Source organism: Anguilla rostrata, chromosome 12 (genome assembly GCF_018555375.3).
Source record: "Anguilla rostrata isolate EN2019 chromosome 12, ASM1855537v3, whole genome shotgun sequence".
Taxonomy (NCBI): Eukaryota; Metazoa; Chordata; class Actinopteri; order Anguilliformes; family Anguillidae; genus Anguilla; species Anguilla rostrata.
In genome coordinates this window covers 23956078-23975580 of record NC_057944.1, presented here as the reverse complement: position 1 = coordinate 23975580, position 19503 = coordinate 23956078, and the positions used below count along the sequence as shown (strand labels likewise).

General features: G+C 43.4%; 2 protein-coding genes across 6 annotated transcripts; one reads left to right on the top strand and one right to left on the bottom strand.

Annotated features, from left to right (window-relative positions):
• Positions 1 to 3663: 3663 nt before the first annotated feature.
• Positions 3664 to 10324, bottom strand: tirap (toll-interleukin 1 receptor (TIR) domain containing adaptor protein). Of its 5 annotated transcripts, XM_064301179.1 has the most exons (5): positions 7283 to 7790; positions 7108 to 7159; positions 6553 to 6614; positions 5527 to 6108; positions 3664 to 4311 (listed from the first exon to the last, which is right to left on the bottom strand). In XM_064301179.1, exons 3-5 carry the CDS (start codon positions 6557 to 6559, stop codon positions 4046 to 4048), a joined length of 855 nt encoding a protein of 284 aa, XP_064157249.1. In that variant the 5' UTR covers positions 6560 to 6614; positions 7108 to 7159; positions 7283 to 7790; the 3' UTR covers positions 3664 to 4045. The 5 variants fall into 5 exon arrangements, with proteins under 5 accessions (XP_064157249.1, XP_064157250.1, XP_064157247.1 ...); XM_064301180.1 differs by lacking the exons at positions 7108 to 7159; positions 7283 to 7790 and adding an exon at positions 10085 to 10324; XM_064301177.1 differs by lacking the exons at positions 7108 to 7159; positions 7283 to 7790 and adding an exon at positions 8246 to 8352.
• srpra (SRP receptor subunit alpha) lies at positions 8378 to 19458 on the top strand. Its single transcript, XM_064301159.1, has 15 exons — positions 8378 to 8532; positions 8630 to 8759; positions 9430 to 9513; positions 10833 to 10996; positions 11398 to 11558; positions 12512 to 12683; positions 12888 to 13035; positions 13446 to 13573; positions 14440 to 14558; positions 14858 to 14944; positions 15566 to 15738; positions 16335 to 16548; positions 17110 to 17273; positions 17782 to 17880; positions 18270 to 19458. The coding sequence occupies exons 2-15, from the start codon at positions 8637 to 8639 to the stop codon at positions 18396 to 18398; spliced, it is 1965 nt and encodes a 654-aa protein (XP_064157229.1). The 5' UTR covers positions 8378 to 8532; positions 8630 to 8636; the 3' UTR covers positions 18399 to 19458.
• The last annotated feature ends 45 nt before the right edge of the window (positions 19459 to 19503 follow it).

Below are 19503 nucleotides of genomic sequence, written 5' to 3'. Positions count from 1 at the left end.
TCACAAAGACATCAAGGCACAGCATTACCACAGACTTCCAGTTCAGCACTTCTTGTTGATTACATTTATTTATTATCCTTTATTTAACCAGGAAGGTCCCATTGAGATACAATATCTCTTCTGCCAGGGAGTCCTGGTCCTACATGCTCACAGTTACATTACATTACATTCATTTGGCAGACGCTTTTATCCAAAGCGACGTACAAAAGTGCATTTTCATGATCGTAGACAACTGCTGAACACGGGTTCAGTAAGGTACAATTACTTAGTTTGTACAGCTATTTCTAGCCGAGAACAATGAACACTATCCTGGTCTAACATCTGCAAAGCCAAACTAGGCAGAAGAATAAGCTACAGTATTAGGACGAATACAATTTACCAAGAAGTGCAGGGATGGGGCAACATGTAACAAGTGACAGGAAAAAGGGTTTTTTTTTATTTTATTTTTTTTATATATATATACAGCGTGGTGGTGGTTATTCTAGGTATAGTCTGAAGAGATGAGTCTTCAGGCCACGGCGGAAGATGGATAGTGAGGGGGAGGTTTGGAGAGGGACGGGGAGTTCGTTCCACCACTGGGGAGCTAGGGTGGAGAAGCTCTGTGATCCCTTTGGGCGGGTGGGAGGGGTTGCAAGACGCCCTGCTGCCGCAGAGCGGAGTGGTCGAGCAGGCACATAGAATTGAGTCATGTCCTGCAAGTAGATGGGGGCTGTCCTGTTGGCGGCACATCAGTTGACTACTTGAGTACAATGGCCAAGGAACTTGAATCATATCAGGACATTTTCAAAACTGATTACGCATAAAGCCACTCAAAGGTACCAATAAAATAATACATTGACATATGACCCAAGCAAACCAGGGAAAAACAGGAGAGTAAGGATATGTTTGAGTAGGCTATTTCTTAGCTTGATACGGGACTCAAATTACAAGCTTATGGCTTCAATATTTTTTGCTCTTAAAACATTGCTTTGAGATATGTACTTGGGTTAAGATCAAACGTTGATGTGCCCACATTTAAAGAAAGGACAAAGTAGACAAAATATGATAATATGATGTTATTATTATCAAATCTGGTGATATTAGGCTATTATAAAATTACTGCACAAGAAAACATAGTGTGTTTGTTTTCTCAAACATTTCCCAGATATTTGTATAGGCTACAATTTGTGGGAAGCCTACACAGGAGTTGAGAACCAAAGGTTCCAGGTGTAATATATTTTTTCCTACCCATTATATTTTCCTACCTTACGTTCTTCAAAGACTGTGCTGTGAATTTTTGGATGAAATCAAAACCAGCCTTTTGCTTTGATCTACATTAGCTTGTCTTGACGTTGAAACTGTTTTCACGGTCCCAATATTTTACATATCATAATTTTTTTTTGTTTCATCGGTTTTTTTGCTGAACTTTTTAATTAATTGAAAATTAAAATGGGTGGTGAACACATTTTATTCTTCATGCACTTTGTATTGGATGTGGACTTATTCCGTTTCAATTGTTCTTATTCCGTATTCCGAAATTATTTTACAGTCTCCCATTCTTTCATGAACTTGCCTCTGTAGCTGTTACCACCACATAAAAAAAAATGTAGTGCCACATAAACAAGTATTACAAACCCTGCTGACATTGATACTACAATTGCTAATCCCGTGTGACGAATTTTGGCATTCCATAAGTATGTAGGATGGATTCAGTAGGAGAATCAAATTCTATACAAAAAACTGTTTTACTTGCACCAGTGATGTTTCTATGAATTGTTATAAGTCTTCTTAATATCTATGTGTTGAAATTGTATTGAAATGTGTTTTTGTATAGAAAATAAACACCCTTAAACATAGCATGGCACCCTCTTTCACTCAGTCGGCGTATTCAGGTAAAGTGGGACAGTCATTCGGACCTACAGCTCCCCCCTATGGTGAAAACTAGAATAGCATTCATTTGAAAGTATTGGCAAATTAAAATCAAACACAACATTATTCAAGGAAATAAAAGTAAATTAATTCGCTATATCACAAAAATGCGACCATACATTTAGTGGGCGTCACATTTATACAGTATGTCTCTAGGTAATACAAGTTTTTAAAGTTTTGTTCACTCATTCAGAGATCCAGTGCAGATATCTAGGGCCAGCAGCTCAGTATTTTATTTTATTTTTATTTTTATTCTTATTTTATCTCGATTTGGTTCTTGACTAACCCTAACCCTAACCCTAACCCTACTCTTACCTGTGCCTCTCCTGTGTCTCATTCTCACTGCTGTTTCTGCTATGACACCTGAATTTACCTCCGGGGATCAATAAAGGTTTGTCTTATCTTATTTTGAAAAAATTATGCTCTGAGCAGGGCTTTAACCCACGTTAAAGAGGGGAGGGGAGGGGAGGGGGGGATGAGGTTGAATTTATAAACGAAACTGTGAAATATCGTAAGGCTCTGGTTGGCTACGTTTCAAACAGCACAATAACCTTGTATTCGAAAAAACGATCACTTGAAATACCGGTGTACAACAGAAAAAGCCACTGGTAGCCCACAAAGTCACAGTCATATCTTTATCATCTAATCGGTGTAGTATAATGGGTATGGAGCTGGAACCTAAAGGACGCAGGTTCAGTTCCCAGATTGGACACTGTCGTTGGACCCTTGAGCAAGGTACTTAACCTGCATTTCTTCAGTATATATCCAGCTGTATAAATGGATGCAATGTTAATGCTATGTTAAAAGTTGTGTAAGTCGCTCTGGATAGCAGTAGCCATGTGACTTGTCGATATTCCAGAATTAATAAAAGTTATAATTTTATACATTTATATATAATACACTATAGGCATACATGACATTATTGTCATGTGATTGGTGTTTATAAAAATAGCCTACTGAACACCGCATCCAAACAAAGCAGAAAACAGGATGCCCCATCACGCGGGGCGTTTGCGGCACGATTAGGAGAGGACAACGAACCTACTTCTGCCGCTGCTCACTCACACGAAATCCAAGACCAAAAACAGGATGTATCTGTGTTTAAGGGCGAGTTTGTAATAAATGAATGAATTAATGAAACATTAATCTTCATGCAACGGAAACGTACATCCTCTTCCGTGGCGCTTACTCTCAAAAAGGATGCGTTAATATCCGACTTTTTTGTTACGACTTTAGTGTTACTTTCAACACATTCCGTGTCAGTTAACTGCTTTTGTGTTACAAATATGCAATTTGTTTAGAAGGGGAGGCTTTTAATGCAAACAGTGTTAAAAGAACAATGTATTGTCCTTCACTATAAATGGAGGTGAATTAAAAATGACGTTATGTGTTGTTTTTAACATCTGTTTGGAAAGTGGATGAATGCGAATACAATGTATACATTTATGCAAGCAAAGCAGATGCTATTTCATAAAACCATCAAATGTTAAAATACAGCCCACCATAGACATATCACTGATCCTTTGATGGCAGTTGTTCTGTCACTAAGGAGAGGTGTGCTGATATTGGACAGATATCAAATTGGTCACAATCATGCATCAATACAGAGTAACATGGTGGGCTGCATTGGAGCATTTTAGATCTGCACTAATAGAGTTGGAGCATGCGAACATTAAAATTCAACCCATGATATCTGGTAGTGCCTTACTCAACAAGACAAATGGCCCATAATTAAAAATGTTCACAAGTCCTTGGCACAGATCATTCTGACATTTTAATAATAAAATATGCACAGGGCTGAGCCTGCATTGCTAACATTTACAAATGATCTTACTAAAATCTTAAATGTAAATAACACATAAATATCCATAAATAATATATGAAATAACAAATGAGCTGATCAATGCCATTATGGCACAGAATTCTCTAAGATGACATAACAAACCATTCAATTTACTTTTCTCAGTACCAGTAGTCTATCTTCTTTTGTATCTGTGTTAATAATAATGAAGCATGCCTCTATTTATTGGTGATTTTTGCCAGCTGTAAGGAAAACTGACATATCCTCCGTCAGTGAATGAGTCTTCAGCTTGGTCACAGCCAAGAAGAGTGACTGTGATACATTCACTTCCTGTTGCTACAGACTTGAGTCAATTTCTCCAGTGCTGTCCCTCTCCTCAGTGTCCTCCTTGGTCACCGCACTGTGACCCTGTTCCAGCTCTGGGAACTCTGACTCTGTGGTGGTCAGTGCTAGCTGTGAGGGGGGCTCTCTTGTGCTTGAAGGTGGAGTTTCTGAGAACCCAGGGTCTGTCAGCGAGCTCCCAGGAGACCTGGGGTCCCCCTGGCTGTCGCCGGATGGGACGCGATCGACTCCAGTGGCACTGCTGCACAGCTCCGACAGATCTACGAAAGAGGAGAGCAGAAAGGAGGTTACTGGTAGAACCATGGTGCAGCGCTGTCTTGGGACCACGGGATGAAGAGTCTTTTGAAATGTGCTAGGGGTGCACAGCTCAAGTGCTGGAGGCTCGTGCCCGTGCAGGCTTTTTCACTAACCAAGTATTTTGGCTTAAGAACAGCCGTGAACACAGAAGCTGGTTCACTGCAGAATCGCTCAGCAAATAAAAATGTTTTCACCAAGGATGCACGGGCAGTCTAAATAAAATAACTTATTAATAAATGGTTGGACTTAATTATGATGTGCAGCTGTTTTTGCACCGTTTCGCTGTTGTGGATACATTTCCCGCCTCTGCTTTGCAGACACCTCTGAGGCAGTGCTTAAAATTCATTTTGGTTCGAGGGGGATTTCCCCCCTTATGAGTAACTTTTCAGGGGGGATTTCAAAGGTCTAGGGGTGTGGGGGGTTCGTGAGGGGGGTTATTTTCTTTTCTCTTATTGTCAATCTATTTTATGTAGAAGTTGGAAAATAAATAATAACCAAACTTCCCTTTCTTCATGAGTTGCTTTAAAACTACCAAAAAAACTTAAAACCTTTCAGGTACCTGAAAAATCAATTGTATGGGTTAGTGCCATTGGCTTGGGCTAGCTACATCACACGGCCTCACAGAATTGTGATCAAATGCTAACACACTAGCACTTGCTTTGTTTCTGGGAGAAATATATCGTCGCACTCATGTGCACACACTACTGTATATGTTCTAAAGCTCTATTTTGCTCTCCCTACCTGAAGCGTGTGGGTGACTGGCTTCAATGTTTGTTTAAATAATGTATAAATATGAAGAACAGGGCTCACATATTTTCAATAGTACAATTAGGCTATTAATGAAAACCAGTTTCCATCCTAAATGTTCAGTGGGATGTTCCCGCTTTATTGCATACATACTGTATATATGGGATTCATAAAATACTGATATGTGCAATTCGCGAAATCCTGCACTGAATTTTTTGCCCTGCTCAGGGGTATGTGTGTAAGTTAGCAAGACCATGTGTACATGTCTACACATGTATGTGCTGTGCTAGTTTTAGAATATTTTTTATTATTATTTTTATGTGATTGTTGATGTTATGGGTGTCAAATCTATGTTATCAACAGATAAGAGAAGAAGTGAACAGATTGAATCTCAACGTGCACCTCTGAAATACGGGTTGGTATTTACTCACAGTTCAGCACTGCCCTATACACCCGTGCGTATCCCTGCTCAGGGTCTCTGTTAAGGTCTATGTAGTAGTAAAAGCACAGTTCTGTTGGGTAATCAGACCGAGAGGCCCGTAGCAGGAGAGGGATGATCCGGTTGGACGTGGGTGCTTCAGTGAGGGCCTGGTGCATCTGGTACTGGCACCAGGGATCCACAAGGAAGGCCGGCGTGATAAGCAGGGCCCAGCAGTGGCTGCCTCGCACCGCCTCACAAAGCTCCGTGGGGACAGCCCCGCCAGGGGTGGAGTCACGCAGAGGCAGGAAGCAGCGGAGCCCATGAGGGCCGGCTTCCAAGCGGGAGGCCAGGAGCTGTGCGTCCAGCACATCCGTGGAGCTGTGGCACACGCACACATCAAAACTGCGGCTCCAGCGGGCCGCCGCATTCTGGAGCGAGGGAGAAGAGGAAGAGGAGGGAGTGGTGGAAGCCCCGATGACGGACGAAACTGACGCATGAGACACTGGCGTGCTACTTGAGGCCTCTTGGCTTAACGCTGAGCTTGGATGCAAAGTGTCTGATTCCGGCTTCTTCAACAGGCGACGGAACCAACCTGAAAAAATTGTAGAACAAAAACCCTCATTTTTGAATTATTATCAAATAAAGGTAAGGTCTCCCATATTTACGCCAGTCCTAGCTAATCTAGCCTATAACACAGGCAAATACATTCAAAGTGACACAAGTCAATGTACACAGACAAACAACATGGAGAGATTCTATTTAATTTTAAAAAATGTAAACACAGAAACAGGTGTCACCACACAGTAACACTGAGCTTAAAGGAGATACACTTTAAACTGTCACATGCATTATACCCTTTATGTGACCACCACATGAATATGAAAGGTCAGCCATTTTTAAAATCAGATCAGTGCCATATAATATTTGTGTCCGCTTGGATAGGACGCTGTGCTTAAATGACTAATTGTGATGGTTCCAGAAATTTGATTATAAAAAAACTGGGCTGTAGAAAATGCATGATCATTGGATTGCTTACTAATCATCCAGGCAGGGGTTGCTGGTGTTTTCACACGTTATCCACTTAATGAGGTACGGAGGCTGAAAAGAAATGCATAACAAATGTATTGGAAAACCCACCGCAATTTTTGAGTTTCTATTGTCGTAACTCGGTGTTTTGTTTTTCTAAAACAAATAGAAAAAATAAAAATAAAAAATTGTCTGTATTTTTCGCCATAGTTTGAAAACACTCTGGATAGAGAAAAACGGATTCAGCTTGTTAAACGGGTCGTTACTGTTATTATTCTGTCCCAGTTTGTCAGGCAGGTTCCAAAATCCTTAGCCAAAGCGGTATTATCAGAGTGCAGAAGCCAGTACAGTGAGCTTACACTGGTAGGCTAAATTAGCCTAATGCAAAAAATGTTAAATACGCTCAAAAATGAAAAATAACGAAGGCAAAACTTCTGAGCCAAGCAGATACGCTTCGTATTTTCTTGTTCATTCCAACGCGTTTCTATAACGAACAAAAAGTGAACTAACGGATATGTGAAAAGGAAGTTCATACTGAAAAAGTTGACATAAAACTTTTAAGTACCTTTGATCAGCAATAGAAACAAACCATTATGTATTCGTTGTATGTGTCCCCTCTGAAATTAAATTAGGCAAATGCGGTTGCGCAAAATAAAATCAGCCCTACAACTCGAAATATTTTATCAGACCTCTATAACAAACATGATAGCTTCAAACCTGTTATAACCTATGCTACTTACCGGCTGTCTCGAGTGCAAAGAAAGTTCGATCAAAAACAGTTAGTATTTTCGAAATGGTTCAAAATTGAGTTCAACCATCAATTTTTGAAAAAGTAGAGCCAATACTCGATTGACTGGGTTACTGTAATCAGTGATCAAAATAGTAAGCGGAACTCGATTTGCTACGGCATATTGCACCAGGAACCACCCACAATCCGTAATGTGATTGGGGAACCCCCTAAAGCCGGACACCCACCGCACGCGTAGCGGCCGCGAGCGCACGACGCGCGTACGTGAAGCGTAGTTGAAGTACTGTTATTACAACGGCAGCGGGCGACGTCCTCTACACCAGCTGCGAACGCGGCGCGAACCGGGTGCGAAACTTGTGCGACACAAGCGAACTGAAGCGTAGTTTTTCGCTTCTGTTCTATTTTTCTGCTTGCCGCGCGTCATGATGACCTGTTTATACACAGAAATATGCTCCAAAATGCTAGGTATACATGCTCTGATTTATATTTTATCCTTATATTAGGCTACTGGGGGTGTGTATGGGGGGCATGGTGAATGCCATCCCACAGCAACGCATGACCAGGCTGGTGAAACTCAATTGAGTGGCATTTTTTTGCTGGCATGTGACTTTTTTGTATTATATTTTGTTATAATTTCGTATCACATGTACATTGTCAATTTGATCTTTTTTTTACGAAGTAGTTTGAACTACTTTTTCTGAGTAGCTTTAGTTAACCAAACTAGATTTCTAGGGTAGCTTTGCTGTAGTTCAACTTCTTCCAGTGTGAAGTAGTTGGCAGATTGCAAAGCTATTTCAAAGTAGCTTCCCCAACACAGTTTGCAGGGAACAACTGAAAATTTCAATGTATGTCAGAGGTAGGCTACTCATCAGCATGTCAGTCACCAACAATCAACAGAATCACAAAAATCTAAATGTGTTGTAAAAAAACTGCAAATCGTTGCACTTTAGCTTACTGTCGAGCTGTCTCAGAACAGTAGGGTCGACAAACATACTCGTTCCCAAACATGTAGCGCCATGCAGCCTACGCTCCATGCTTGCGACACACCCACTCCGTTGTCACGTGACAATGATTTCCATGTCACGTGTCAATGGTGCAAACTCTGCGGAAGAAAACGTCATTTCCCAGCCGTGGAACTGACGTGTCGGAAACAGAGTTGTGGATAACTGGGGGGAAATTTTTATTTCTTGATCCAATTCAGCCTAATTTAATTCCCTCTGGAAGGAGGATACAACTTTGAAGGTTCGTTATCTTTAATTGTGTATTGTGTGTATTTTATGGTTTTACTTCGTCGTTTGTTGTTTACTATAATCTTAACCACATACACTCGATTTCGTAGTGGCAAAATGCTGGATTTCTTCGCCATCTTCAGCAAGGGGGGTATCGTGCTGTGGTGCTTTCAGGGAGCCGGAGTGACTGAGTCCTTCACAGGGCCCGTCAATGCTCTTATTCGCTCCGTGATCCTGCAGGTAAGAACTCACCAGGATCGCTAAAGTTAATGACAGCTGTCATGAATACTTGCCAGCGGAACCGCGTGTGGTCGTCTGTGCGGCACGCTGGACGAGAGGTAGCGGCGAGGCAACTGGTTATTATGTATCGATAGCTAATGCAGTCGTGATGCACATGAACCGGTACCTGATAATGCTAGCTAACCTTGCTGGATAAGCTTGAATATTTTGATTGAAATGACTAAATCATAGAAACAGATATCTGTTTAACTGGACCCTGTAGATAACGTTTGAGGATTTTGTTGGGCCATGTATTGCGTAGCTGAGAATTCGCATACTCGCCAGTTAACGGTTTGCTGACAGGCACGCTTGGATCGGTTGGCCACATACAAGCCAATGACTCATCCAATTAGGTGGCTTGCTAGCTTGAGCTTGACCACGTTTTAGCTTGCCGACCTTTATTTTAGAAATATAGCTAATTGACGCTGGCTTCAAGCCACTATGCATTTGCCAACCATATGATGTTAACCACCCAACATTAACCACGCAACGTTATGTTATTTTTGATTACATTTTGTCCATCTGGTTATATGTGGTTTTAGACTTTTTTCCTACAAAAATCCATTTTGATAAGGGTATGCTTGTCTACTACGAGGAGCAAATATGCGATCTTCTCATTAAATATTTCTAGGAACGCAGTGGAACAAATTCCTTCAACCATAACGCCCTGAGCCTGAAGTACAAACTGGACAACGAATTTGAACTAGTGTTTGTGGTAAGTAGCACTGGGGTCCCTGAGGGCTTTACTAGATCGGAGAAATAAACCTGAACTTCCGCAATGTATATCATACTGTCAGATTCGATACAAGTACGTGTTGTACTTTCCCCTTTGTTATGAAATGGAGCTTGGCGTCCATATAAATGCAGTCCATTTACCATTAGTGTGCTGTATGCTAAATTACTGAACTGCAACACTTTACTGAATGCACACTTCTCTCAATCTAAGTGGGAATTATCACTTTTGCGTTAATATATCAGTCCTTTTAGACAGTGCACATGAATCCTTGTGCAAGGCAGAATATGCAGGCCGATTGGAGAGTTTCGCATTGAAATGAATCAGTCTAAGGAGAGTGACAGTTAAAAAAATGGGAAATTATGTTTTTCTTTTGACCTATGTAAACCCCCAGGCTTATGTACTTTTATGCCCTTAAAATGGGTTTAAATGTTGGTTCTCTTCCCCAAGGATATCAAAATCTAGTCCTGGAGGGGTGCAGTGTCTGCTCGCTCTTAGTGCATTTCAGCACCAGTGATTCATTTGTCAGTATTTGGCTAAATAATCCACTCACCTTGTTCTCAAGGCCCAAATTGGTTGCTGATTGAAAAGAAGCTACAAATACTTAAAATACTGTGGCCCTCCAGGATGGAGTTTGACCCAGGTGTAGAGCAGCTGTCCTTCTTGTGTAGGCATCACAAGCATGTTCCTCTGTATGCCCGCACTACTTGTCCTTAGAGCATTTAAATTACGTTAATCCCTAAACTATTTCGTTAGTCGACTGTGATTGGGAGACGCACTGACCACAAGCATTTGGCTGTGTCCTGCTGTAGGAAGGGTGGTTTCAAGTTGGCCCCTTTTTCAGTATTTACCGATATGTTAGTTCCTCCCAACGATGTACCAGGCGCCTAACACTTTGAATGCTATTTCTATTAGCCTATTATAATTAATTCTATTAATTATGAATTTTGGCCTGCGTTCTTGTTAAACCGCCATGCGCTGTCAGTATTACAGGACTTTGATGTATGATTCACTCAGTTCATCATATTTATTCAATCTAAACACTCCTGCTACACCTATAAGCAGAAGACCAGTGTGCATGAGCAGTATGCATTATTGAAAACCTTAAGAGAAATTTCAGATATAAGCCATTCACACTGTTTAGCAGTAATTAAATCACCTGTCAAATTTGCTTCAGTAAGTCCTATGTCCTTAGCAGGAGCAAATAATTTCTATCCAGTATGAAGAGACTGCACATGGATTTTTTAATGCTTTGAAATGACCTTGCTTTTCCTTACAAATATGCTAATTCCATTGTGCAGGTGGGCTTTCAAAAGATCCTAACGCTGACGTACGTGGACAAGTTTATAGACGACGTGCAGCTGCACTTCAGGGATCGTTACAAGAATGAACTGGAGCAGAGGGGTGCCTTAAAACTGCTCAACAGCAGTTTTGAGTTTGGAGATGAGTTTCACCTGCTCCTCCGGTAAGACACCTTTGTGGATGTGGTCAACCTGCCCAAGCTAGCCGTGGCAGAATCGATTCCGGGCATTGATATAACGAGCACACGCAGTGTCATTGATGTGAAGCACCAGTCTTACACTGATGCAAAGCTCTCCCTTGTGGAGAAATTAGCAAGGCATTTTGGAGTATTATGATGACTTCTTAGAGCAACATATTCATTCCGCTGTTAGAAAACTAGGCCTCCTTATTGTACGTTTATGCGTGCATGCACAATTGAGTGTGCACGTGTGTATTTGTATTGTACGTTTATGCGTGCATGCACGCGTATGTGTGTTTGTATTGTATGTTTATGCGTGCATGCACGCGTATGTGTTTGTATTGTATGTTTATGCATGTGTGCACGCATGTGTTCACCTGTATCAGCGAAGCGGAGGAGAGCAGCCGTGGCCGGGTTCCTGGCTTCATGAAGCCCTTCCAGGAGTCCCGGAAGTCCCAGAAAACGGTTAAATCCATGATTGAGACCAAGGGAGGAGACAAGGACAAGGAGCGCAGCGGCAAGAAGAACAAAAATGCCAAAAAAGAAGGTGAGGCTCGTGTCATACTGGTCGTTTAGTGTGGCCACCAGGAGCTGAACAAAGCCAATCATGACGACCCCAACTTGGCATCATCGATGCTTGTTTGCCATTTTAGGATCCGCAAGCAGGTGATTAATTTCTTGACAGTTAATGCTCTGTAGTTTACTTAAAAGCTGGATTCGTAACTCAGAACTTCTGGGGGGCATTCAGGGTGAAAATATTACCATTATTATAATACATATTATCAATCCACACAGTCCTAATGGGTCATTTTACCTAGTCTATTGATGAAAAAGACTTCAGGACAGTATGATTGGTTCCAGGTGTAATAATCTGCCCACTCAGTGCTGTTTCCTTCTACCTAGTTTTCTGAAGGAAAATACTTCAGAACAGTACGATTGGTTTCAAAATAGGTTTGCGGTTGATTCATTTTCATTCTGAATAGCAAAGTCAAATGTAGTGTACTGAACTTTTTGTGTTGTTTTATAACATCGGGGCTTTAATCAGGTCCACACATTCCTGTCAGTTGTCTCAGTGGTTGTCTCTTTCCCAATGAATGGGAACAAAGGCAAATTAAGTACTTGGTGAAATGAATGAAAAATTATTGCACTGTTGTGTATTCTGATTCCAGTTGCAGTGTATTAATTTCAGTGGAACCCACTTAGTATGGTATTGCCCACATACCTCCACTAGCCCTGTTATTTGTATTCCATGTATCACTTGTATCCCATACTGCTCGGTAGAGACTAAAGTAAGACCTCTGATTGGTCAGTAGATTCTAAGGTGGGACCTCTGGTTTGTCAGTTGAGAGTTAATGCAGTGCTACTGGTCAGTAGACTAAGGTGGAGCCCCTTGATTGGTCAGTAAGACTAAGGCAGAGCCTTGGGTTGGCCTGTCAGTAGAGGAGTAGGCACGGCATCAGGGCGCAGTTTAACAGGCAGGACCCGCCTCCCTCTCCGCAGCTGCAGCGGCCGAAGCGGCGGCAGGGGACGTGGCCAAGGCGGACGGGCCGGGCGTGGTAGCCAAGGCGGCAGAGAACGGGAACCAGGGCCTCACGCCTGAGGAGATCATACAGAAGAAGAGGGAGGAATTCTTCCGGAAACGCATGGGGGGCGGTGCCCCCGAGAAATCCAGGTGTGAAAGTCAGCGCACGGAAACTTCCTTCCCTTCAGCCTCAGATCGCTGCTGGGTTTGTGTGACCTGGCTGTCGAGGGGTCCAGAAGTCAGAGTTCTTTGCATAAGTCTTTGTATTCTCTTACTGCATTTTTAGTACTGTAGTGGAGTCTCAGATGCTTGTCACCTAATCGTTCCCCTCCTCTGTTCTGATCCCCGCTGAAGTAAATCCCCCAAGCCCCAGAAACCACGAGAGAAGAAGAAGCAGGAATGGGGAAACAACTGGGGCAACTCCAAGCTGGACTACAGCAAAATCAATGGCAACAGCACCCCTGACGCTGTAGAGCTGGGCAAGGATGCCACTGCTGAAATGGTGGGTGTGTGGGAGCGCGCGTGCGTGTGTATGTGTGTCTGTTTGAGGGTGTGAGGGTGTATTTTCTGTTCAGTGTGAAGCAAACACTATTGACCTTGTCAGTAATAATAATGTTTTGAAAGTCGCAACAAAATTCAGCTATCACACTGCATTTCCTTAAGACATCAAAATTCACCACGTTAAGTGACTTATCCTTGCATGCTTTGGTTTAAAAGTTTTCATTTAGCTCCACCACAAATGTTTACAAAATGGTGTATTGAACATTAAGCTAAACGTTAATATAAAAATGCATATTCGTCCTTATTTGTTGGGAGTGCCCAATGGAACCTGCTCTTGGTTAGGACTGTGAAAGGTCAAAGATGAAGGGTCAAATTTCAGAACTCCAGCCTCACGCACATTCTGCCCCTCAGAGTGTGCAGCTGGACTCCATGAAGGGTGATTTGCCCGGTGTGGAGTGTGAGTCCAGCGGAGAGGAGGCTGAAGAGGAAGAGGAGGAGGAAAAGGAGATGGTAGCTGTCCCCAGCCAGAGCAAGGAGAGGTGAGCTCCTCGTACAAGCCAGGCATCTCATAGAATTGAGTCGATACATCCATTATAACGACACGGACACAAGCACTAGAGTTGGGTTCATATCCACTAATACCATATACCGCGGTACATAAAAATATCAAAGGTGTTATTTCAATACACACAGCATAAGTGATGTTGTGGGGTCAAACTGTTAATATGTTGTAGTTCATTCTGTTGGCTAGTGGATTAGATGGTAGTGAAGACAGAAAATAGAGTCCCAAGATTTGGTTGCTAGAGTAAATCCAACGGTTCTGTTGTGGCAGTACCTTGGCCTTATGCTACATAATAACAGTAAGGCCACATATTTAAATGAGCTAATGACAAAGGAAGACAACAGTTCAATCGCACTTCCAGCCCGGTTTGATGAGCAGTAAAATATAAGTTTGTGAGTTATGTTGCTTCATTGACACTTGGGGTGAACTGTGGACTAGACCATTAGCACCTTAAGCTAAGTTAGTGTAATATGAATATGCAAATGTTCTATGAAATTTACACCATTTGAGCTGTTATATACGGTAAACCATCAGCGATTTAAGATGTGGGGAAATCTGATTGGGTGATAATCAGAGGGAAGCTCACATTTGCATGACAGTGCATTACACTGCATCACACATTATACATTGCATTACACTGCATTTTTTTGAAGATGTCCTGCTGTTGACTTCTAGAAGCTGAAGGGTTCAAGTGCCCCAGTTGGGATTTGAACACATTACCTTCTGGTCAGCAAGGAAGATTAAGGAAAGGTCTAATCTCAAGTTAGGACTGAATAAGTATTCAAACAAGGAACAGCTTCAATCCATTTAGATCCAATCACTGTTTGTCCTGTTTGTCCTCAGCTCTAAGAAAGGGGGCTTGGGGGGTATGTTCGGGATGCTGAAAGGCCTGGTTGGCTCCAAGAGCCTGTCTAAGGAGGACATGGTGCCTGTTCTCGAGAAGATGAAGGACCACCTCATCGGTATGACCACCCCCCCCCCCCACTACCACTCTTTCCCTGGGTGGTGGGGATCACTGACATCTAAATTACAGAGCACTTTACAATTTCATCTTGGGCTTGGACAGGAGAGACTTGATTTCATCATGTTCTGAAATGACTGCAACCAGAGATGTTTACACCGGCAGTTTATTGTTGTGTTTTTCTTTTTCTGTAATGCCTAATTCCATAGGTTACATAGGTTCTGTAATACATTCATAACACATAGGTTCTGTAAAGTAATGGTGGATACACTGGCAATGTTAACTGAAGTTTCTCTGCAGCTAAGAATGTAGCAGCTGAAATTGCTTCCCAGCTCTGTGAGTCAGTGGCCAAAAAACTGGAAGGCAGAGTCATGGGAACATTCACCAGTGAGTAACTTTAATTTCTGAAATTGCATTTGAAAATGCATTTGATCAATTAACCTAAATTCTTTAGTTGTCAACATACATAATCATTCAACAACGCTTGAGATGCCCTTTAGTTTAGTTCAAGACTGCTTTGTTGATGAGTGCTTTCCTGTTAAAATTTTTTTTTTTAAATGAATAAAAACCTTAGTCAAGTCATTTTGGTGAGAGGCCTCAGTTTTATCCTGTTGGGAAGCTGACTTGTCGCCTTAAACCTGAGGCCGTAGGCCCCAGTTGTAGCCTATGCTCACCCTGTGGAGACCGTAGGCCCCAGTTGTAGCCTATGCTCACCCTGTGGAGACCGTAGGCCCCAGTTGAAGCCTGTGTTGATCCCGTGGGGACCGTAGGCCACAGTTGAAGCCTGTGTTGATCCCGTGGGGACTGTCGGCCTCGGCTGAAGCCTGTGTTGATTCCGTGGGGACCGTAGGCCCCAGTTGAAGCCTGTGTTGATCCCGTGGGGACTGTAGGCCTCGGCTGAAGCCTGTGTTGATTCCGTGGGGACCGTAGGCCCCAGTTGAAGCCTGTGTTGATTCCATGGGGACTGTAGGCCTCGGCTGAAGCCTGTCTCTGCTCCTCTCCCCTCAGCTGTGGCCTCCACTGTGAAGCAGGCCCTGCAGGACTCGCTGGTGCAGATTCTGCAGCCCAAGAGGCGGGTGGACATTCTGCGGGACGTCCTGGAGGCTCGCAGCCAGCGCCGCCCGTTTGTCATCACCTTCTGCGGTGTCAATGGCGTGGGCAAGTCCACCAACCTGGCCAAGGTGAGCTCGCCCATCCACCGGTCACGATCACTTCTCTGCTGCTGACCAATCAAGAGAAAGTTACTGCTTCCCTTTTTTCATGGCAGGCTGACGTTCATAGCACAAATCGTACACGTTCCTTTGAACAGCTCAAAATAGTTTGTTTTTTTAAATTAAACTTTTCCGAGCTGAACTGGCAACCTTCCCACTACAAGAGAATGTACCACTAATCCTGCATGCCCCACCGTTACTTACCCAAAAAGCCATGAAATTAAAAGTACTGTATTTTTTGCCTTTTTAAAATATTTGTGCTTTCATATTTACTCATCTCTCCAACATTAGTTGTGTGTTAGTATGCTTTATGATAATTAAAATAAAGAAATGAAAGTGGCAGTATTTGTTTTCAGGACTACAGCTTCAGTAGTGTATGTGATGGTATGAATAAAAACAAGGTTCCAATGGGTCAAAAAGTGTGGCCTACTCCAGTTAAATTTTTGTAAGCATCATGTACGGTTTGGGGGAAAGGGTTGAGGGTGGGCAATTGATTTTAATGAGATGCGGACGCCTTGTGCACAACAGTCCACACACTCACCCCCCCCCCCCCCCATCGGGCCCAGATCTCCTATTGGCTGATGGAGAACAGCTTCTCGGTCCTGATCGCGGCCTGCGACACTTTCCGGGCGGGAGCGGTGGAGCAGCTGCGCACTCACCAGCGCCGCCTCAACTCCCTGCACCCGCCCGCACGGCACGGGGACCGCCCCTTCGTCCAGCTCTACGAGAAGGGCTACGGCAAGGATGCCGCCGGCATCGCCATGGAGGCCATCGCCTACGGTAACCACGCCGGCCGCACTTTTCGCACTTTTCCTTAAGGCCCGAAGGTGACACCAGGCAGCTGTGGGGGTTTGGTGCTCACCCTTTCAAAATATGTCTGGTTCCCACTGGTCTACTGCTAAGGTGGTTTATCTTCCACTTCAGCTCCTTTGACATTACATGGCAGTACATTACATAACCTTCTCTTCAGAGCACAGATTACATTCCATTAAATCACCATTATTATTGCAATGCATTATCTCTTTGCATATTCTTGCTTAATACAATCTTGGGTGGCCCCATTATTTCATTTCATTTTTCATGTTTATCCATTTTATACAACTTCTTATAATGTTAATTGTATTTAGATGTATGTTACTTTTAAATATGTGAAGTGCCTTGCTCAACCTGTGATGCTGGAGTATGGGCTTACAGCATTGCTTTTATAAAAGCTCAGCTCCTAAGCCCTCTAGCTGCTGCCTTAGAGGCATTACTCCCCCTGTCCCTCTCTGTACCCAATTTCTCCCCCTGTCCTCTCTCTGTACCTCATCCCCCCCCTTTTCTCTCGTGCCCCCCCCCCAGCTCGCAGCCAGAGCTTTGATGTTGTGCTGGTGGACACGGCCGGCCGCATGCAGGACAACACCCCCCTGATGACAGCGCTCGCCAAGCTGATCGCGATCAACATGCCCGACCTGGTCCTGTTCGTGGGCGAGGCCCTAGTTGGGAACGAGGCGGTCGACCAGCTGGTTAGTGCTCCTCTCTGACCCCACCCCTCTCTAAGGTCAGGTGACCAAGGGGGAGCTTCAGATGTCAGTATTTGCCCACAGTAAACATGGACAGCTTTTAGCTGTGGGAAGCTTCATGATCCCCAAAATGGACCGATTTAAACTAATTTCCAAAAAATGTTCTTTATTCAGTGTTTTGATTGTCAGTGGTTGACACTCAGTACACATCTGTCTACCAACATTAGATTGTGTATTTCTGTTGCCCTGATGCCACATTTTTCCATGTTTGGTAACAGATTCTAACCAGTTGTCTTTTATACCAATCACAATATTCCTTGTAGTTTCGTGCAAATGAGAACACCGTAAAGGCATGTTTGTGAACTAAAGCTGTAGTTCTGAGAGTCCCTCCATGGGGCGTGGTTGCACCTTGTTCACGCACAGAAATCATTCTGCGTAGAATTTCGTGTTGAATGTTGCATGTTATTTTTTCAGTTTACTTAAACACACAGATGTCATACTTCATTTGCAGGTGAAGTTTAACCAGGCCCTGGCTGACCACTCAATGTCGGACAAACCACGTCTCATCGATGGCATCGTTCTGACTAAGTTTGACACCATTGATGACAAGGTAGGCCACCTGCTGTCGCTCTCTGAAATCAAGGCCTTAGCAGCTCATATATTAAATCTAAAACTATGTAAAGCATTAATATATACACTGGAAATTGTCATAAAAAGAACACTGAGCAAATCTACTGAAGACCAAAATGAGAAATCACCTGTTTAAAATTTTTATTTACTTTACTCTGTTTTGTCATTGTATTTTTATTAACCTTTTCAATGGACATTTGTGAAAGCTTTGTTTTATTTTTTTTCTACTGTATGCATTTTGGGTTGCAAATCTAGAAAAGGGTGAAAATTGGATGTTGCCTGGCATACATAAAGGCTGTTCTCGTATGAGGCGTGACCCACAGAGGCCGTGTTTTCACGTGACCCGTGACCGTCTCCTTCCCTTTTCAGGTGGGCGCCGCCATCTCCATGACCTACATCACTGGGCAGCCCATCGTGTTCGTGGGCACGGGGCAGACCTACAACGACCTGCGCAGCCTCAACGCCCGGGCCGTGGTGAGCGCCCTGATGAAGGCCTGAGGAGGAGGAGGATGGGGGGGGGGCGGGGGGCAGGACGAAACGGACCCACCCCTCCACCCAACAATGCAAATTCCAGTCCTGCTGGAAGCGGCTTTGACCCCAGACTCACCACAGCGACCACACTCTCTTTCACCATCTTTCTGGCAGTTCCATCTGTAACGTTTAGGAAGCAAAAGAAACTGCAATACAAAATAAATGCATTTTATTCCCTGCACATTCAGTACACTGTGGGGCCCCGCCCTCACTTACCTCATTCCTGCTTTAGTGATTAAGTGGTGCAGAGCGACTCTTGTCTCAGTTCTTCCCAAATGATTTCATTTTTTATTTTGAATCAGGGATGTAGATGTTTTTCACTTTCCCAGCCAGGTCAGGCAAGCCATGTCAGTACATCTTTTTTTGTTGGGGGGAGGGGGGTTTAACTACATTTACATGGAATTGTAGGCAGGACCCCTCGCCCCCCCCCCCCGTTAGTTCTGCAGCCCTTTGTCATTGCTCCAAAAGTCTTACTGGCCTTCTGAGGCCTGGAGAAGCCACACCCCCTGAGGAGGAAGTTGAGCATCCATAGTGCCTATCCATGTACCTTCCCCCAACAGCACCACCCCTGCCACTCTGACAGGCTCGTCTCTTTCCCAACATCTACTGCCGTGTTCTCTCGCACGCTGGGAATACCTCCTGCAGGAATGATGCAACCTTTAACCCTCGACCTGTCACCAGAGACAACTCCAGCCTTAGCCATGCGGCCACACGAGAGAAGATGAATCTTGTTTTAAAATCATTTTGTTCTTTTGATCCTTCTTTTGGAAGGCTCCAGGCTTCTGTGCAGACCATTTGATCTGTTGGCATTTTGTTTTCTTTTTGGTTGTTCAACCCTCTCACCTCAACCCCTCTGAAGATATATAATTTAATTAATGAAAAGCTAATTTAAGGTCTTGAAATTCCCCGATTCCTTTAATTCTGCAGTAGTGCAATACAAGAGTCAAGAGAAATATAAAGTGAAGATATGTCATAATTTGAGAATGTAATATTTCTTAAATAAAGCTGCTATTATAGCCGGTCAGAAGTTTTCATTTTGTATGTTACCTGCCTGTTGAGAACCTCTCTAAAG